Genomic DNA, 20,366 nt, shown 5'->3' on the forward strand with positions numbered 1-20,366 from the left:
ACTCTTAGATGAAACTTAACTTCTATCTAATGTTGAACGTTGAGATCCATGCAACTTGGATCCCGGAAAAACCCACCTTGGCCAGCAAGAGAACATCAATAAAGTCTAAAGTTTTAGTCTTAGCCCTGGCCTTTAGGAATTCATCAACGCCCTGGGTATTGAGGGTGCTGCGTCTCTCCCTGATGACAGCATCTGTGAAGTTGTGCACCAGGTCGCAGGCCTTGCGGAAGCGCCGCCCATCAGCAGTGAGGTAATACAGGAAGTCCAGGTACAGGAAGAGCTGGCGTTGCCGGTTCACTATGAGGGAGCTGAGTTCCAGGATCGCAGCTATGTATTCACTGTTAGACCTGTAGGGCAGGCCGGAGAGAAAGCGGAGTCTTAGCACACACAAAACCCCAGAACATCCCCCAGGCAGAGATGCAGGACTGAGACACTCCACCCACCAAAAGTGCCCTCCGAGCGTACTTCTCTCTGCCTCTCTCACTCCTTATGAGCCCCGTGACCCTGATTCCAGGTGGACATGGGCTCTGTTCTTATCTTTCTTTCACTCAAAAATCTGCTTCTGCGGTTCCTCCTTGATTTGTTGCAGATGTGCCCTACTTTGGGCATTGTGCTCAGCTCTTTCGCTCTCTGGATCCTATGCTGTATCTACCTGTCTGTCCGCCCTCTAAAAAATTGGTATCCAAATTCAACTCTGACTTGAACTCTTATCTTCTTAACGACCTATGGCTGCCCAGAAGCTCAAGAGGAAGTCCACATCCTCTGGCTGATTGTTCAACATTCTTCACAGCCAGGTGGACGTAGTGTTCATGCTACAAAGTCAACACTTAGGAGAGGGAGGCAGCAGGGTGGACTGTGAACTGTCTGCCTGCCTGGGCTATATAGTGAGACCTTTTCTAAAAGTGAAAAGTCCCGTGGTTTTGTTTTGTTTTTAGTTTTTCGAGACAAGGTTTCTCTACAGCCTTCGATATCCTGGAACTGGCTTTGTAGACCATGCTGGCCTTGAACTCAGAGATCCGACTGCCTCCTGAGTGCTGGGGAATTAAAGGCACAAACTATCACCACCTGGCAATGCATAATATTTTAAAAATTATTTTCATTTTTGATCATATTCTTTCCCTTCCTCTAATTCCTTGTTGAACCTCCCCACTCATACAACTCTGTGTTTTTTTCTCTCTTAAAAAAAAAAAAAGCCCAAATGAAAGAAAAGGACACACAGGCACAAAAATAGAGCCCTACCTATGCTGACCTTCTACTCTGGAGCATGCGTCCTTCCTTGGTGTGGTAGCTATGCCCAGTGTCACTCCAGTGAAGAAAACCTATTTTCCCTTTCTCATAGGCACCAATTGAAATAGCTCTTTGGCTATGGGTGGGACCAGGTGCCCAAGTCCCCTTCTACTGGGGTTGGTGACAGTCAATGTTGATTATCATCTTGACTGACTCACAACACACCTAGGCGTTCAGTGAAGCATATGTCTGTTTGTGTCTAGAGAGTTATTTCAGAGAAGACTCTCTGAGTGGGTAAAGGCCTACCAGGCATGTGGTCTTCCATATTGCATTGGGTGGGGATTCATGTAGACAACATGGGAAGGAGGCAAAAGGTTGGTTGCAAGCACAGGCAACCTTTACTTCTTTGTCATTATGGTGAAGGTGCCCTGCCACACCCTTCCCCATAGACTGAAACCTCTGTCACCAGGAGCTCAAACAAATCTCTTCTCCCTTAAGCTGTTTTGCTCAGATATTTTTTCTCAACAGGAAAACACACACACACACACACACACACACACACACACACACACACACACAAACTAACACCTACCTTAACCTCATTTCCAAGACACCGTTCAAACTGCCTGTTTTTTCTTTCTTTTTCTTTTTTTTTAAGATTTTGTTTATTTTATGTATATGAATACACTGTAGCTGTCTTCAGACACAGCAGAAGAGGGCATTGGATCCCATTACAGATGGTTGTGAGCCACCATGTGGTTGCTGGGATTTGAACTCAGGACCTCTGGAAGAGCAGTCAGTGCTCTTAACCGCTGAGCCATCTCTCCAGCCCTCAAACTGCCTGTTAATGATACTACTCATCTACTATTCCCACAATCCACCTCCCAGGAAGGACCACACGTTCTCCTCTCACTGTCCTTAACTGTCAGTTATAGCCCACCTGTTCTCCTTCTGGCCAGTCGCAGTCTCCCCCACCTCCTCCCACGGTCCAGGGTTCAAGTTCCCAGGCAAAGACAGAGAGAGACTCACTCCTGACAGTTGCTGTCGAAGCTGAAGATGCATTTTTGCAGGCTGTCCAAGGTCATCATGCTGATGTGCTCGAACATGTCCAGACGGGCACTGCCCTTGGCAGTCAGACGCTGCCACTTGGCCTAGCCAGAGAAGTGGTATGAGATTGGGCTGAATCTGGTTTCCTTGCACCACTGCATAAGTCCGAATGCCAGAATAGTCTTTTACTCTGCTCAGAGCCAGCCTTCTGGTGCTCTGCCCCAAGCACTGCACCCAGGGTAGGCCGGTCATGGGTGAGCACATGGGTGAGCACAGAGGTGTTATCAGGCAATGCAGGTGTGTTCAGCTCACTGTCTTCTACTCAGTCCCACCTCTTAAACCTATAGTAATAATTAAGTTGTTCTGATTTTATTTGCTCCACAGCCATACTTAAATATTTGCTTCACTACTTATACTCTCTTACTGCTGGTGAATTTTGACACACTCCCTGACCTCTCTGGCCCTCAGTCTCACAATCCATAATCTAGAAGTCACAGTCATCTCTGTCTTAGAGCAGTGTGGAAATTACATCAGACAATTTATATCGTAGAATCATCATCATATCTCCGCCTATAGTAGCAGATCAGTACAAGTCTGCTGTCTTTACCATCCCTGTTAGAATAGTGATACAGTTGTCCACACTTCCTCTATACCCAGGCTTTTCAATGAGCCCTTGCAGCTCTCTCCATTGGGAGTTGGGCCTGTTTCTCCATGATGTGAATCTGAGATGAACTAGAGACTTATTTGTTCTGACCTAAGGAGTATAGACATAATAGTGCGCTATTTTTGAAGCCAAGCTTGGAAAGACTAAGTTTTTCTGCTCCCTTCCTCCTCTTCCCCCTCCCTCTCTCCCTCTCTCTCTTTCTCTCCCCAGTCTTTCCATTCTAGGAAACCCAAACTCTCTCAAGGAAGATAAAAAGCCAGGATGGATCTAGCTGGCCCACCAAGGCCAGTGATGTTATTCTTTTCTTTTTGAAAAACAACTTTTCTTAGCTGTTTGTGGTGTTGAATGCTTTTAATCTCAACAGGGACAGGAGGATCTCTCTGAGTTAGAGGCCAGCCTGGTCTACATAGTCACTGTGTCATAGTGAGTTCCAGGACAAAAAACAAAACAACAACAATGACAACAACAACAACAACAACAACAACAACAACAACAACAACAACAACAAAAAACCCCTTTCTTTTGCCTTTAGTTGTGGAATCGGAGCCAGGGCTTGTGCTTGCTAAGCAGCTTCTCTAGCACTGAGCTACATCGGAGATCTTGTTTGTTTGAGACAGGGTCTTGTTTTGTAGACATGAACTCACACTGTACTTCTGCTTCAGCCGACAAGTGCTGGGGTCAAAGGTACCACCCACCATGCAGAGCCAGTGCGTTGTAAGTGGTTTGGTGTGTAGACAGGTACTGTGCAACAGACAACGTTGATGTGTGCTGACTTTCCAAAGCTTCTGCCATCGAGAACAGAAACAGATCCTTCTGAGCCCCCTCTGTCTGCTAGGAGCATGACTCCACGGTGTCACCTCTTCTACGCCTATGTATAGATTATTATTCCCACTTCTCAGTTAAACAATTGCTGCTGGTGGTGGTGCACGCTTTAATAGTAGCACTTGGGGGGCGGAAGCAGGTAGATCTCTGAGTTTGAGCCAACCTGGTCTACAAAGCAAGTTCAAGGACAGACAGGGCTACACAGAGAAACGCTGTCTCAGAAAAACAAAAAGTGACAGACAGACAGACAGACAGACAGACAGACAGACTGAGGCTTGGAGAGGGAAACCTGTGACCCCAAAGGTATCTTAGCAGATCCACACCTGCAGAATACATCTGAAACCACATCCCTTTCTACAAGGGGCCATGTGTTCCAGACACTCACATGCATGGTGTCCACGCTCTTGTTAAAAATCTTCACGTAGGACTTCAGGATGTCAAAGTGGAAGGCGGGTGTCAGCAGGCGTCGGTGGTGGTTCCACTTCTCACCAGCGCTCATCAGGAGCCCATCCCCTGGGAGGGCAGCCATGACAATAGGCAAGGGCTGTGCCTTCCCTTAACCCTCGAGGGAGTCCGAAGGCCCTCACTTTCAATACTCACCCAGCCAGGGCTTCAGGAAGCCATAGAGGGTCATTTCCTTGGGTGCAACAGCAGCTGACACACAGGAGGACAATCAGGAGCCATGGGAAAGGAAGGCAATGGAGTTTAGGAGAGATAGGGACCCTCAGCCAGGGCTGTGCAGTCCCCCCTCCAAACTCAGCATGACAAGAAGAGGACAAGGACAGAGAAAGCAGGGAGAAAGAGGGAAGCTGAAAGGGACCAGACCAGGCTACCCCAGCACGCATACCCCATCATGCCTTCACGTGGATCCTACTTTGTCTAACACATCTTCCACATTTGAACCCAGCACAATACTCTACAGGCCTTCCCAGAGACCTAGGATACAGTGTCTGTTGCGACTCTCTGATTTCACCTGATGACATATGTTATCATGACCTGTCATGGCCACAGCGCACATGGTCTTCCTTGACATGTCCCCCAAAATAGTCTGACATAAACATTTGGCAGTCTGGCATGATCAAATTGTGCCCTTCAGATATAAATCAGACAGGATCTAAATATGGTCCATTTGATGTCCCAAATGTGACGTAGATAATATCCCAGACATTGTCTATCTCCTGTCACATACAACAGCATTCTGGCAAGACGGAAACTTAATGAGTGAGGAGCCTGAGGCTGAGGAAAACACATGTCATGTGAAGGACTCCCCATCTAGTTGGCGCTCATATGGGGACAACACTCTGTGATATTTTTGAGGATAGGGGAGTCCTTGGCCGTCAGCACTTGACACATCTGAGAGAATGTCTGAACCCTGCTGTACAAATGGAGAAGCATAGGATGTAGTAAGGAGAGCAGTATCAATACCATGAACCTCAGGGATGGGGCTGCCTATATTGCCAAAGGGGAAGGGCTGGATACCAGTCTTTGTTCCTCCATCATCATCTTCCCTGCCCGCCCCTCAGCTATAAACGTGCTGGTTGGAGACGAGATGTAAGGCAGCTGTTGTTGTTTTAGAATGTTAGAACTCTGTCTTCTCAGATTCCAGGCTCTCTCTAGTCTCTTATCATTGGCATTCTCCTTGAAGGCAGTATGAATCTCGGTATTCTGGTTAGCTCTCCGTTACCTCTGCCTGAATGCCTTTCAGATTCTCCAGTTAGTCACAGACTTACCAAGGAGTCTTAAAGACCACGCAGACTAGGAATCCTACCCTCACTTGAAGACTTTCACTGTCCCAGCTCCTGACACTCCTTATCACGTTCAATAGTTAACTTGAAGTTCTTCCAGTTTTGTTCCTGGGTTACAACTTGTTTGGCTTCTGGGTTTTGTTGTTTGTTTGTTTGGTTGGTTGGTTGGTTGGTTGGTTGATTTTTGGAGATAGGGTTTCTCTGTGTAACCTTGGCTATCCGAGAACTCACTCTGTAGATAGACTAGGCTGGCCTCGAATTCAGAGATCTGCCTGCCTCTGCATTCTGAGTGCTGGAATTAAAGGTGTGCGCCCACCACTGCCCAGCTTGGTCTCTGCTTTCGAAACGTGTTGTAGTGCAGGTTTTTCTTCCTGCTGGGATTCGGCACATGAGGCAGCCGGTTAAAGGTACTGTTGTGTTGTTTTGATCTAGTTCCCAATTTTGTCTGTTAGGATGGTATGATATAATGGGTGTAAGATATTCCATTCCTAGTGACCGCCACTTAGGGAGAGAGATCCTGATAAGTGTCCTGATTAGGTTTACTGTCTGATAAGAAAAAGAAAATGATATATTACTATAAAACTTTTGGTCACTGTATGCATTACATTATGGGGAGGGGTTGTGGAGGCCAATAGATGTTTCTCTAATTATCACTGTTTTAAAATTATGGTTTTTAGCCAATGATCTGAAAACTAGGGAAGGATATTACCTTATGTATCCTACCTTGTTTCCATTTAAGAGGGCACTCTGAATTAATGGAATTGTTTTGAAATTTTATTTTCTTTATTTTTATTGTGTGTGTGCATGTGTGTGTGTGTGTGTGTGTGTGTGTGTGAGCATGCTGCATAAAAGACAAGTTTGCACAGTCACTTCTGTGGTTTTCCCCTTAGTGGGCTCCAGAGAGTGAACTAGGTCATTAGGCTTGCCCAGTAAGTGCTTTTAGTTGCAGAGCCATCTCACCAATCCTAATGTGATTGTTTTTATGTATCACTATGTATCTATAACAGTTTGCAACAAAATTTCATCTGGCCTTAAAGATCTTGACTGTGATTGAGAGGTAGATTTACTGTCTCTACCTTATAATTATTTGGTAAAAAATCAGCTCTTTTCTCTCTCCCAGTTTTCAGGGTAACAGATGCCTTTTGTAGCTTGCACTGTTACTACAGGGTTGGCACAGATTTTGGTCCCCTGCCTTATGCTTTCTTATTTATACAATGTAATTCCCTACCCAGGATCATTGAAGGCTTTGCTAGCTTGCCAGCCTCTGCTGGAATGTAAGATCCTGTAACCCTCAGACATTAGTGAAACAAAGGGAAAATGTGGGAAACGGAGTTTAAAAAAAAATCTAAGCAGCAATGAAGTATGTTTCTGTCTTGCACAGATAGGAATTTATAGCTCAGTAAAGTGTGCATGAGCAATCTTAGTCTGTTCTATGTCATAAATGTAACTTTGATGTATATTCTCTTAAGAGACTGATACATTTGCTTGTTGTATTGCAGGGCTCATGATATCAAGAAATAAAGCCAAAACAAACAACATGCAAAAAACGTGTTTAGTGGAAGAGAGGAATGTGAGATCTGAGCAAGTCGCTTAGGGGTTGTGGAAAAGGATATTTGTCTTTTGGTTTTTTGTTTTTTTATTTGTTGTTCTGTTTTCCAAGACAGTGTTTCTCCGTGTAGCTTGGCTATCCTGAAATTCACTTTGTGGACCAGGCTGGCCTGGAACTCAGAGATCTGCCTCCCAAGTAAAGGCGAGTGCCGCCACTGCCAGACTGAAAAGGATCTTCTTTAAAGATAGCAATTATGGTGACTGCGGGTCATTAAAATTCCTGAGGTCAAAATTTAGTAGGCTAATGTACAACCAAAATCTAGCTCTCTGGTTAATCAATGAGGTTCTCTTAAGATATTGATTTGTTCTTGGTAACAGTTACAAAACCAACTTAAAAATAAAACTTTATGTTTAACGAAGGCATGCTTTCTGTTAACTTTGTCAGGCTTTAACTACTTAAAAAAACCGAGTCCTGACAAACTCAAGGTTTATGTACGGATGTATTTACAACTTTAAAAAAAAATTATTTGCTACTCTTTTTGCTTGTGTGCATTTTTATGCCACATGTGTGCAGGTACTCGGGGAGGCCAGAAGAAGGTACCAGAGCCCTTGGATCTGGAGGTACAGATGGTTGTGAGCTGCCTGACGTGGGTGCTGGGAACTGAGCTCAGGTCCTCTGCAAGAGCAGTGAGTGCTCTTCACCCCTGAGCCAGTCCCCAGCCCCCTCTTTTCAATGTTATAAGCATCTATTTTAAGATGGTTCCAGCTGCTGACTTTATTTTGTTGATTGGCGAGCATGTTGCAAAAGTCTAACCAGGGTTACTCTGATTCTTTTGTTTCCCACAGTTCTAGCCTCTCTCTATAAAATTTGTAATCAGGGGCTGGGGTGTAATTCAGATGATTAACTGTTTGCCTAGCATGCATGGAACCCAAGGTCCAGTCCACATAAAGCTAGCGTGGCTGTGTATATTTGTGATGCCAGCATTCAGGAGATGAATGCAAAAGGATCGGGAATTCAAGGTTGTTTATGCTACATAGCCAAATTGGGGTCAGCTAGGACGTATGAGAAACTATGTAAATAAACAGATTTAAAACCACTTTTAGCAAATGATTATAATTTATTACTTAATTATTAACTTAGAATTTATTTATTAAACTAGTTTTCTTTAAGTATTTAACACTATTGGTTGTATTTTTAATTCTCATTAAACCGTGCTGCCAGTTGACATTTTGAAGAAGTAAAGCTTCCAATAAAAGAAACTGAGGGGCTGAAGAGATGGCTGAAGAGAGCACCGACTGCTCCTCCAGAGGTCCTGAGTTCAATTCCCAGCAACCACATGGTGGCTCACAACCATCTGCAATGAGATCTGATGCCCTCTTCTGGTGTGTCTGAAGACAGCTACAGTGTACTCACATATATAAAATAAATACATCTTTTAATAAATAAATAAATAAATAAATAAATAAATAAATAAATAAATGAAACTGAGCAGATCTTCAAAAGATGCTTGGACATCATCTACAGCAACCAAAATTGAATTTACAAATGGGCTTCGGGTGGAGTGCTCAGTCCTAGGACCCATCCCAGTAGTTCCCATTTTCATAATGCTGCAACCCCTTAATACAGTTACTAATGCTGTGGTGACCCCCGACCATAAAACTATTTTTGTTGCTGCTCTATAACTGTAATTTTGCTGCTGTTACAAATCATAATGTAATATTGATATGCAGACGGTCTCAGAAGACCCTGTGAATAGCAGCCACAGAGGTTCAGAACTGCCGTTGTGTGTCCTTTAGTTGGTTACAACTGGTCATAAGGGGTTTTGTTGACACTAACTCCTTGACATCTGTCACTTAACTGCCTCAGAAACTATGAGATCAGATCAAACCAACTGGGACAGTTCCTTCCCAGTGATGAAGGACAACTGGGACCAAAGCACCAGACGGCTAATTGGAAGTGGTGTCAGGAAACCAAACCAAAACAAATGAGAAAATTTGGTCAAAGACAAAAGGCTGCCAAAACAAAAATAAATTTGTGTTGGGCATGAGGGTCCATGCCTGTCATCCAAATACTCGAGAGGTTAAAAGGGAGGACACGAGTATGAGGCTTCTCAAACTCAGCAAGAAAAATGGAGTCGCTTGTGCCAGTTCTTCCAAAGTTAATTAGTCAAGTGGCCATTCTTTCTTAAGTGACGCTCAGGACTGGAAACATCGCTCAGCAGTTAGGAGCATCTGCGTGTCCTTGTAGTGGACACGGGTTTGATTCCAGTGATTCGCAATCACGTGTTATTCCAGCTCCAGGGGATCTGACACCCTCTTCTGGTCTCCAGAGGCATCTACACACATGTGGTGCACAACTATCCACTCAGGCACAAGTGTGCACACACACACACACACACACACACACACATTAAATAAGCAAATAAACCCCTTAAAAATTATTTTTGGAGACAGAATCTCTCTCTCTCTCTCTCTCTCTCTCTCTCTCTCTCTCTCTCTCTCTCTCTCTCTCTCTCTCTCCTGAGATTAAAGGCATGTGTCACCTCACTCAGTTCAAATAAATATTTTTTGAAATGGATCTTCTGCTGGAGGGACCCACCAGAGGCCACCCCTTTAAGAAAACTGCTTTGAGGCTAAAGAGATGGCGGTGCACTTGAAAGCACTTTTAGCTCTTGCAGAGGACCCAAGATCCAAGATCCACATGGGGTTCACAACCATCCATAACTCCAGTTCTAGAGATGGCCTATTCTGGCCTCTGTGGGCATGAAGCACGCCTGTGGTACACATACTTGTAAGCAGGCAGGACACTTACACATAAAATGGCACAAACAAATCTAACTTAACATGAAGAAGAAGGAGGAGGAGGAGGAGAAGAAGGAAGGAGGAGAAGGAGGAGAGGAGGAGAAGAAGGAAGGAGGAGAAGGAGGAGGAGAGGGAGGAGAAGGAGGAGGAGGAGAAGGAGGAGGAGGAAGAAGGAGGAGGAGGACGAGGGGGAGGATGAGGAAGAGGAGGGGGAGAAGGAGAAGAAGAAGAAACAGAAGAGGAAGAGGCAGAGGAAGGAGGAGGATGAGGAGGGGGAGGAGGAGGAAGAAGAGGAGGGAGAGGAAGAGGAGGAGGAGGAAGAGGAGGAGGAGGAGGAGGAGGGGAGGAGGAGGAGGAGGCCCTCCTTTCCCAGCCGCTTTGTTACCACACCTCCTCAGGTAGGGGTGAGACGTTGTGCCCACACTCCCTATCCATGCTTGGATTGTGTTTGGCTTGAGCTTGCACAGGTTTCGCGCACGCTGTCACAAATGTTGTGAATGCACATGCCCTCTGTGTCTGGAAAACCGTGTTTTCTTATAGTCACCCACTACCTCTGGCTCTTATGCTCCTCCTGCTCCCCGTTCTACAGTGGTCCCTGAGCCTTGGGAGGAGGAGGTGTAATGTAGATGCCCCATAGGGGTGGCCATTCTACAGTCTTCACTCTCTGCGCCTTGATCATTTTGTGTCTCCACACATTCCAGAGTATACGGACAAGCCAGGTGGTGGAGGTGAGCGCCATTAATCCCAGCCGGAGGGAGGCAGAAGGAGCTGTATCTTTGTGAGTTCGAGGCCATCCTGGTTTACACAGTGAGTAGCTCCAGGACAATCAGGGCTTCACAGAGAAACCCTGTCTCAAAAAAACAAAAAAGAAAAAGAAAAAGACAGAAATAGTATATGTATGTGGACAGCACAAATTACTTGATGGCATTTTCTTTTCTTAAAGAGAGAGGACACAGTGTTAGGAGGGTAGGGAAGGGGGTTAGATCGGAGAGGAACTGGAAGAGGAGGAGGGTGAATATGATAAAAAATATATTGTACACAGTTTTCAAAAACCAATAAAGAGGAGAAAAATAAGAGAGGAACTCTAAACTCAAAAACAAAACAAACAAAAGACCTTGCTGATACACATGGATACATAGTGGGGATTAAATGTCTTCTACACTCCACTCCTGGCTGTATGTTGTTTATATTTCTTTCAGAGATAAACATCAGGACTTTTTACACCAAGTCCAGCATTCCACCTCAAATTACTTCAGATCCAAAACTGAAAATATAGGAAAAAATCATTATTACGGCACCAAAAAAGTATAAAGAGTTCAACAGCCAAAAGTATAGGCTGTGCTAAAATGATCTAATAAAAAATTAAAATAGCTCACAATATCGTCTTTGATATACAAAAGGTAGAGATCGTTGATCTGACTTTCTTACCTCATAGTCCTGAATCGTCCTGGTCATGGAAAAGCCTCCTCTTTATTCTTTTTGATTCACTGACTTACTACTATTTTATAGGATGTGCTTGGACGTATGCAGGTTTGTGCTGGAAGATTCACTTACTGGTAAGAAGCCAACAGTAGAGTGGATACTCAGAAATAGAACAGCTCTTACGTCAAATGGGTCTTATGAGATATAACTTTTGTTTTGTTTGGTTTTGGTTTTTGAGACGGGTTCTCTGTGTAGCCCTGGATGTCCCAGAATTCACTTTATAGACCAAGCTGGCCTTGAACTCAGAGGTTCACCTGCCTCTGCCTTCTGAGTGTTGGGATTAAAGGAGTGCACCAACACCACCCAGCAAGATGTAACAACTTTTAATAACAGTGGAAACTTGTAGGGGTGGAATAGATGGTTAGGGGGGCTTCATGTTCTCTATTACAAGGAAATAGTTTCACTCCATATTGAGGGAAGAAAGGTATGTGTTGTAAATAGATCTGTAAATACACAGTTAATGGTTTGTTTATTCTGAGGCAACTACTCTCAGCCTAGGCAACAGTGAGAAGAATGCAAGACAGACCACAGACACTAACAGAGCTCATCATCTGTGGGAATATCTTGGCTAAGCTCAACAGAGTTGATCAGCTTTTATTTCTCTCCTTCCCTATATAATCTACTTGTTTGAAAGATGTATGTACTGGGGCAAGGGGCATATGTGTGTGCTGTGCATGCGGAGGTCAAAGGTCAAGCTCAGGAGTTATTCTTCTGGAGACATTTACCGTCTTTGTTTGTTTGGGTTTGTTTGTTTGTTTGTTTGGTCTTTCACTGGGACTTGGACTCACCAATTTGATAAGGCTAGCTTGCCAGCGAGCTTCAGGATCCACCTGTCTCCACCTCTCAGTATTGGGATTCCAAGTGCATACTACTATGCTCAACTCCTTCTGTAAGGCAGTGTTTTAGGGTTGTGGTGGTTTAAATGAGAAGTCCCTCATATCTCAGGCATTCGCAGTGTGGTGACACTGTTTGGGGCAGGTTAGGACATGTGGCCTTGCTAGAAGAAGTGAGTCTTTGAAGTTTAAACACCTTGCACCACTGCCACCTCTCTCTCTCTCTCTCTCTCTCTCTCTCTCTCTCTCTCTCTCTCTCTCTCTCTCTCTCCTTCCTGTTAGTGGTGTGAGATATGAGCTCCAGTCACCACGCCTGCCTGCTGCTGTACTCACGCACTGTAGTGGTCACAGACTCATCCCTCTGGAACCGTAAGCCCCAGATAAACCTTTCTTTCTGTAAGGGGTCATAGTGTTTTATCACAATAGAAACGTAACTAATCACACGTGCTAAACTAGTGCCTTTTTAGTTCACAAGTTACCTGAATCAATTGCAACTTCTAGATGCCACCCTCGACTGTCTGCTGACCGGCATTTGCACTGACAGATGGAATTAGCTTCAGGGTTCCAGTGACTTATGAACAGCTGTGGAGTCTGCTTGTATATTCCTATCCTTTTGGGTCAAATACCTCACACCTTCCCAGTTTAAATTCCAGTACTTGAAAAGGTGGCCAGGCCACCCAAACCTCGGTGGTCAAGCCACAGTGATTAGAGGAAGTACCCGGTCTTCTCACGAAACTCAAACCAAATTTAAAGGGACCCTAGAATATTTCTCAAGACTACATTGACTTTTTTGAAGATGCGAGCTTCTAGGAGTCATCGTTTACAGCATGAAAGTGAAACCACCACAAAGAAAAAATCAGAAATTAAGAAGTGAGGGTTCTCTCCACCTGTGCCTCCCTGACCTCAATAACAATAGATCCCTTAACATTATTTCCAGTGCTATGCACGCAACCTAAGGTCTTGTACATGGCAGGCAAGTGCTCCATTTCTGAGCTAACCCCCCAGACGATAGATTTCCTTTCTTTGATTAGACTGAGTTTCCTTCTCACAGCCCAAACAGACCTCAGCACTATGGGAGACCCAAGACATTGGTGACATCCAGAAAATTTCTGACAAATGACACATGGCTTCATCCCCTGCTCAGCTTGGTCCGTGTAGGTGTGGGAAGGATGAGGAGAATCGGGGAAGAGAGCAGTGCTTCAGATACCTGAGGCTTGGAGCAGGGGAGCAATGACGTCAGGGTGGACGAGTCGCAGGATCGGGTACACGGGTCCCACCCAAGACAGGTGGATATCACAGAAGTAGTGGCCCAGATGTGCTATGAACTGCATGCCTTCCTCGTCGTTCTTCATCTAGGAAAGGAGAAATCTGCGGCTAGCCCTGGAGAGGTGTCCTCCCACTCTGCCAGTCCTCCCCTCCTCTCTCACCCCTGCTACTTGATCAGTAACTTATGGTTCTTACTGAGCCACAGCCGGACCATTCACATGTGTCTCCTACTGTATTCATATTCCTATCTCCATTCCCCTCACTCTCTTCATCTGTGAGTTTCTTACCTTAAACAGTGGTTTGATGAATAAATAGGAAAATATACACAAATGATGTGTAGATGGGACACTTGATAGATAACATAGATGATGCAAGGATACAGGACAAGCAAATGACAAAGGGCTAAATCATTAGCTAGAACCGAGCCTTACGTAATGTATGTGTGGGAAATTTCTAAATGGAGCCCCAAAAGTTTAAGAAACATCCCCAAGAGTTGAAAACTTGGATTACGTGAAGTTCAAAAGCTCTATAGAGAAAAAGAAAGTATCAACGTAGTGGACAGCTGCCGCACAGAACTTGATAAAGTATTCGCCAGCTATGCATAAGGCAAGGAATTAATATCTAGAAAAATAAATGAGAAGATTAAACAACCTGCACACCCGCTTATCAATAAGTGGACCAACAAACTGAACAGGTCTCAGAAGAAGCAAAAGAAAATTGCCTTTAAATATGTTAAAGTATTTTTAAATGTTCTGTCCATCAAAGGAGAATTAATGAAATGAACTTTGAGAGGCTACCTCAACCTTGTCAGCATGGCTGTCATCAAGAAAACAGGTGACTGGGCTTGGAGAGATGGCTCAGTGGGTTAGAGTACTGGATGCTCTCCCAGAACAACTCCTGTTCCAGCAGGATGAATGCTCTGTTCCAGCCTCTGGAGGTAATGCATACATATGGTACACACACACACACACACACACACACACACACACACACACACACACACACACCAAACACAGTGCACATACAAATGTATGACAATAAATGCTGGTGAACTCTTACCCAGTACTGTAGTGCACACGATGCATAAACTAAAGCATCTGCTGTGCAAATCAGTATGGAGGCTTCTCGAAGAAATTAAGAATACAAGTTATCATATGGCAAAGCCGTATCACTCCTTGTCCTATACCCAAAGGGCTCTCCATTCTGTTACAGAGGTATTGCTCATCCATGTTTCTCTCCGATCTTTTCACAAGAGCAAGGGAACGGAATGCACTACGATGTCTACCCACAGATGAATGGATACACACAATCGCACTTTGTTCAGCTACAAAGAAAAACACATTTGCCTAGAAATGGATGGAATTGAGAATGTTAGGTGAAGGAGCCCAGGCTCAGACAGACGAATACAGTATCTTCTCTGTGGAGCCTAGCCTCTAACTATTAAATTCGTGTGCTTAAGTGGAAGTGTGAAAATGTGGGCAGGCAGGCTGGGAAACCGGAAGAGAGGCCCACGAGACCTAAACACTAAAAGGCTTTAATGTAGGGGATGGAGAAGACGGTAGAACAAATGGGAAGGGGTTGAGAGGATAAAGTGGGCAAGGGAGAAGACAAGTGTGTGATAGTGTTAGATGCAAACATATTCCTTAGTAATGTAATTTAAAATTAATGTGTGTATTGCTCTACAACTTATCTGTTTTCTCTCTCCTCTCCTATGCATATGTGCATCTCTCGTTTTGTTTCTATTGCACTCTTCCCAACTCCCATATTCATTCACTCCCCTCCCCCCTCATTCAACAACTTATCACTCATTCCCTCCACTTAGAGTTCTCCTATAGCCAATTTTACTTCAACCTCAGCACATCCTTCTGCCTCCCTGTACTGAGGTGAACTCACACACACACACATGCACACACACAGAGACACACACAGAGAGGCAGAGACAGACAGACACACACACACATGTACAGATGGAGACACACACACACAGACAGAGACACACACACAGACACACAGACAGGCAGACAGACAGACACACACACAGACAGAGACACACACAGACACACAGACAGGCAGACAGACAGACACACACACAGACAGAGACACACACAGACACACAGACAGGCAGACAGACAGACAGACACACACACACTTGAAGTTGGCTCCAATCCTGATCCTTAGCTCAGGAAAGATATGAACTTAGACCTCACTTCAGGAGGGACTTGCTGGCCAAATTAGGAGCTGAACTTGGGGCAAGGAGGTAGCCTTGGGAAAGTAAGAGGAAGAAGAGGTTAGGTTTTCAATGAACTCTATGTAAAGGTTAGGGAAGGAGGAGCCAGCACACGGGGATCACAGGGGGCTCAGGGGTGGGTGTCATCTTGCAACTAAAGAAGGAGAGTCTTAGAAGGATGGAGAGGTCAGAATAGTGGAGATCTTTGAGGAGAGAGCTGGCATGGGATGCCTTCCAGGTACCTGGAAGTCACAAGGCTGATTGTGATGAGAAGCAGGGAGGGAATAGGAGGCAACCAAAGATGCTGTTTCTGTCCACAGAAGATGACCAAGCAAGCAGATGCAAGGTTTGTACAGAAGGCAGTCACCAGAAAATGACCATGTAATGACCCAAGGTGAACGATGCCTGGGGAGCTGTGAGAGACGACCCAGGAAGCAGGCAGAGGGCCTTTGACCGCAGGTGCATTTTGTTTCTGGGAATGATCTTGGATATAATCTCATGCCTCCTGCGATAAACATTTACATTCAACTTATAAGGCTGTTTTTTTCTTTTTGGTTTTTCAAGATAAGGTTTCTCCGTGTTACAGTCCTGACTGTCCTCAAACTTGCTCTTAGTTAGACCAGGCTGGACTCAAACTCCCAGAGCCCGCCTGCCTCTGCCTCCTAAGTGCTCGGATGAAAGACCTGTACCAGCATGCCTGGCTGACATGTTTAATTTTATTGGATGTCAGGGTATATCTGTAGAAGCCAGTCTGGTAAACAGATATGCCGACCTCAGTGTACCCTGAGTCTGTATTTGGCCTTCTGCTTTGCTCGCACGATTTCCCAGATATACTCCGTGCGCCAGTCGATGTGTCCTTAAATTGTTCTGCCCTGAGAAAGTTGTGGGGAGGGCTTCTCCATTAATATTTAGTATGTGCTTCCTGATGTTTACTTACATGTTTGTCTGAACTCAAACAGCCTTCCTTGGAGCACCACTCTCTTTGTTTCATTTGTGTATAAAAATACACTGAAACTGAGCTAAGACTGTCTACAGCGTTAGACTCTAGTCTGCTCCATTCTTTAAGGTCCTCAAATACCAGGTCTTGCAGACCTGCAAAGGTCGGCATAGGTCATAGGGAGTATGTTGGAAGTGGAAAGGGCAGTCCCCAGTCTTATCGAATTCAACAGCATTGCTGTGGAGAAGAAACGAAAAGATTCTAAGTATCTACAAAGAAAGTCTAATCAGCAGGAGATATGAGACCATGAGTCTCACTGGGAATTTAAGCTAGAAATGCTCAGAACATGGGGTACAATGGTTAATGCGGTCTTCCTCCACCTAACAGGAGACCTACATTGTGCTCCTCACACCCCTCTGTAACTCTAGCTGCAGATCTGATGCCCTCTGCTGGACTCTGCATGCACCTACGCTCATGTAAACATATCTCCTCCCACATGTAATTTTTCAAAAATAGCTAAGACCACGTGACTTTAATGCCAAGTTAGAGAAACAAAGATTGCAATGGCCATGAGTAGGTCTTTCCTACTTTGTGAAGAATAGGTTTGTGCAGGGGCTGGAGAGATGGCTTAGCAGTTAAGAAAACACTTTCTGAGGACCAGAGTTCAGTTCGCAGGACCCACACCAGGTGGCTTACAACTTCAGCTACAGTAGGGGATTTGATGCTTGCCTGAGGGCATTTGCACACACACACACACACACACACACACACACACACACACGTATGCACACATAGTTAAAATTAATTTTAAAATTTTAAAATGTTTGTGCATACATACACATACGTTAAGCAGGCATTCCTATTTTCTTCTCCCATCCCTTTACAATGTATCGCAATGTTAATTATAATTATCACATTGTAACTATCACAGTGGAAATGTAATTAAGGGTTGTAAACCTATTAGCATTTTTTTTTTACATTAAGGACTACTCAAAGACTAAGTATTCCTCCAGAGGCTTAGTGTAGTATTGACTGTATGTAGGATAGTTACATCAGGTGGAATTCCAACTTTGCTTTTGTACTGATTTAGATAAATTAACCATGACAGAAGGAAATATGGTTGGATCACGCTGACAAGGTGTGGACTTGTGATAGTTAATTTTGATGGTAAATATGACAAGTCTGGGGTTAAGAGGCAACCCTCAAGGTGAATATGGGAGGATATTTCCAGACAAAAATATAATAATTAAGGGGAGAAGATCTTGAGTGGGTGGCACTTTCTGACGGATGGTTCAGATGCAAAAATGTTTGAGAAAAAGTGTTGCTCTCCCGCCAGCCTTTTGTTTTTTATTACATTACTACATTCATTTTTTTTTTCTGAGATGTAGCCCTGGCTGTCCTGGAATTCACTCTGTAGACCAGGCTGGCCTTGAACTCAGAGATTCACCTGCTTCTGCCTCCCAAGTGGTGGGATTAAAGATGTGAGCCACCACTGCCCAGATGAGTGCATCCATCTTTAATGACATTAACGTCTGCTTCTTTGGCCTTCCATTGTGCCCTTTAGATCAGTTTTCTATGGAACTTCCAGTCCTTTGAGCACCAGGCTGGGCCTGCTGAGGCATCTGGTTTCATAGCCTGTGCAACTGCCGTGTTCTCTCTAGGGCACAGATGGCTATTGTTGAACTATCCAGACTCTGTTGATTGTAAACCACTGTAACAAATGGTGTATGTGGGGTGTGTGTGTGTGTGTGTGTGTGTGTGTGGGTGTGTGTGTGTGTGCGCATGTGCACACATATTATTGGTTTGTTCTACAGAACTCTACCTGATCAGGAGGGTTAACAGGAAGCAGCAGGACTATGATATAGAGAGGAAGGGGGTCCTGAGAGGACTTGGAATGACAAGGGTAGATACGGATTTTGGGAGGAAAAGGCGCTGTGGGAGAAAGCAGCACTTGAATCAATAGCTTTGGAGGTGACACCTTTACAGGTGACACTGATATGCCAAGTGTGGCTCTGGCAGTAGGGAACCAGTGCAGCATGGAGCCAGGGGCACTGAGAATGAGGGTAGAGTGGAAGTGCAGCCACTACTCGAGAGGCCAGAATGGTCTCTGGTGGAAAAGAACACAGTCACATGGGGATGCAGCTCAGTGGCAGAGAGCCTGCTTCATCTCAGTACCACAGGCAAAACCAAAAAGGCTCAGCTGTTGCTCACATTGGAAAAACAGAGTCCACGGATGCATCTCGAGAGTGAAGAGAAAGAAGGGAAGGCATAGGGCCCGAGGAGGTTAAGGGAAGAGATACTACTCATATCTCTCTCTGCCCATCAGTGTCCTTGGGCAAATGACAGTCCAGACACTAGCCCAAGGACAAGGACGGACTAGGCAGGGGCCAGACCTTGGGTGTGCTGCGCGGACGCCTCAACCCCCTCAGCGAAAAGTGAGAAGGCTAGGGCTGTCCCTGCTGCCCATCCGGGGAGCTCCTGAGTATGACAGATTTGCATAAATGAGGGGAAGAGATCTCAGATCGTGAGTCTTGATCATAATGTGACCTAAAGCAGGCTGAGAGCAGGGAGGGGAGGAAAAGAAAAAGGACCCAGATCCTGCGGCGGCAGACAGAACTGGAGTGGATGCTGGGGCTGAGAGAAAGGCTCCCTGTCTTCCCTCACTTCTCTACCGTCCTGTGTTCCAGGCCTCTCCTGACCCAAGTTCCACACGCACCTTTCCAAACGCGTTGGGAACCTATCGACCCAGAGACCTACCTACTGCCACACTCACCAAGGCCAAGTGACCCCAAAACCAGCTTGGTTTAGGGGGCTGAGGGAAGCAACGAAGGCGGCAGCAGTTGTCATAGAAGGCATAGATCCAGGCCAGAATTCGGGCTAGAATCCAAGAGGCCCCTCCCAGCAGCAGTAGATGCCATGGAGAGGCTGTCAGGGACCCCATTCCCAGCCGGGACAGGCTTAGTTGTAGCATCCTGCGGGGCAAATAAGCAGAGGGTGAAATTCCGAGGCTCCGGAGAGGGGTGGGGACGGGCCGGTTTACTGAATAAGAATACAGCTAGCGATATAGACCGGGAGTACTAGGCGGGGGGTGGGGTGGTCGGGCAGCGCAGGAAAAAGTGCAAGGAACGAACATTGAGAGAGAAGAGGTAGAACAGAAGAAGGGACAACTCTTAGCATTCTAGAAGGCCTCAGCCTGAAGCATAAACCCCTGGGAGCAATTTCCAGGAGATCCAAACTCTCCGAGGTCAGCAAACACCCTACAGCCAACCCCGCAGTGACAGAACGCTCCCTGCTCCGAGCCAGAACTCTCCTTGCTGCCTTCCAGCCCGGCACCTTCTCTCATGAGCAGCGAGTCCTCCACAACCTCCTATCTTCTTTGAAAACTTTTTGTCCCTGGCTTCCGACTTGCCGGAAGCTGTGTGGGAAGTCGAGCTGGGCTGAACCAGCCAATCGCTCCCAGCCTCAGCGTCAACCTCTGTTCCTGCGCCGGCAGCCAAGGGGAGCGGGGGCGGGTCCAACCTTAAAGGGAAGGAATTAGATAGAGGGAGAGTCAGAGACTCAGGTAGGGCATCCTCAGGATTTAACATCTTCTGCTAACCAGAGACAAAGTAACGAGATTCCAAGGTTAGGGGTGCACCTGCCTGCCAGCGACTAAGGGGTGGCAGATAAATCTCCCTAACTCCTCTGCACAGTCGTCTGGGCAGGTTTTGAAATTCCTCCCACGCCCCCAACCCGCGTGCGCCCAGCTGCTGCACAGCATGGCAGA

General features: G+C 45.5%; 1 protein-coding gene across 1 annotated transcript in view; it reads right to left on the reverse strand.

Moving 5' to 3' along the window:
• Positions 1-20,061, reverse strand: part of LOC116906898 (cytochrome P450 4F6) — a 27,151-nt gene extending 7,090 nt beyond the window's left edge. The window contains exons 1-7 of the mRNA XM_032909814.1: positions 19,934-20,061; positions 19,368-19,572; positions 13,378-13,516; positions 4,361-4,414; positions 4,146-4,273; positions 2,257-2,378; positions 77-347 (exon numbers count right to left, since the gene is read on the reverse strand). Of these exons, the coding sequence (XP_032765705.1) occupies positions 77-347; positions 2,257-2,378; positions 4,146-4,273; positions 4,361-4,414; positions 13,378-13,516; positions 19,368-19,571 (918 nt within the window). The 5' untranslated portion in view covers position 19,572; positions 19,934-20,061. The remainder of the gene's footprint in view (positions 1-76; positions 348-2,256; positions 2,379-4,145; positions 4,274-4,360; positions 4,415-13,377; positions 13,517-19,367; positions 19,573-19,933) is intronic.
• Positions 20,062-20,366: the final 305 nt, after the last annotated feature.

This window comes from Rattus rattus, chromosome 1 (assembly GCF_011064425.1).
Source record: "Rattus rattus isolate New Zealand chromosome 1, Rrattus_CSIRO_v1, whole genome shotgun sequence".
Lineage (NCBI taxonomy): Eukaryota > Metazoa > Chordata > Mammalia > Rodentia > Muridae > Rattus > Rattus rattus.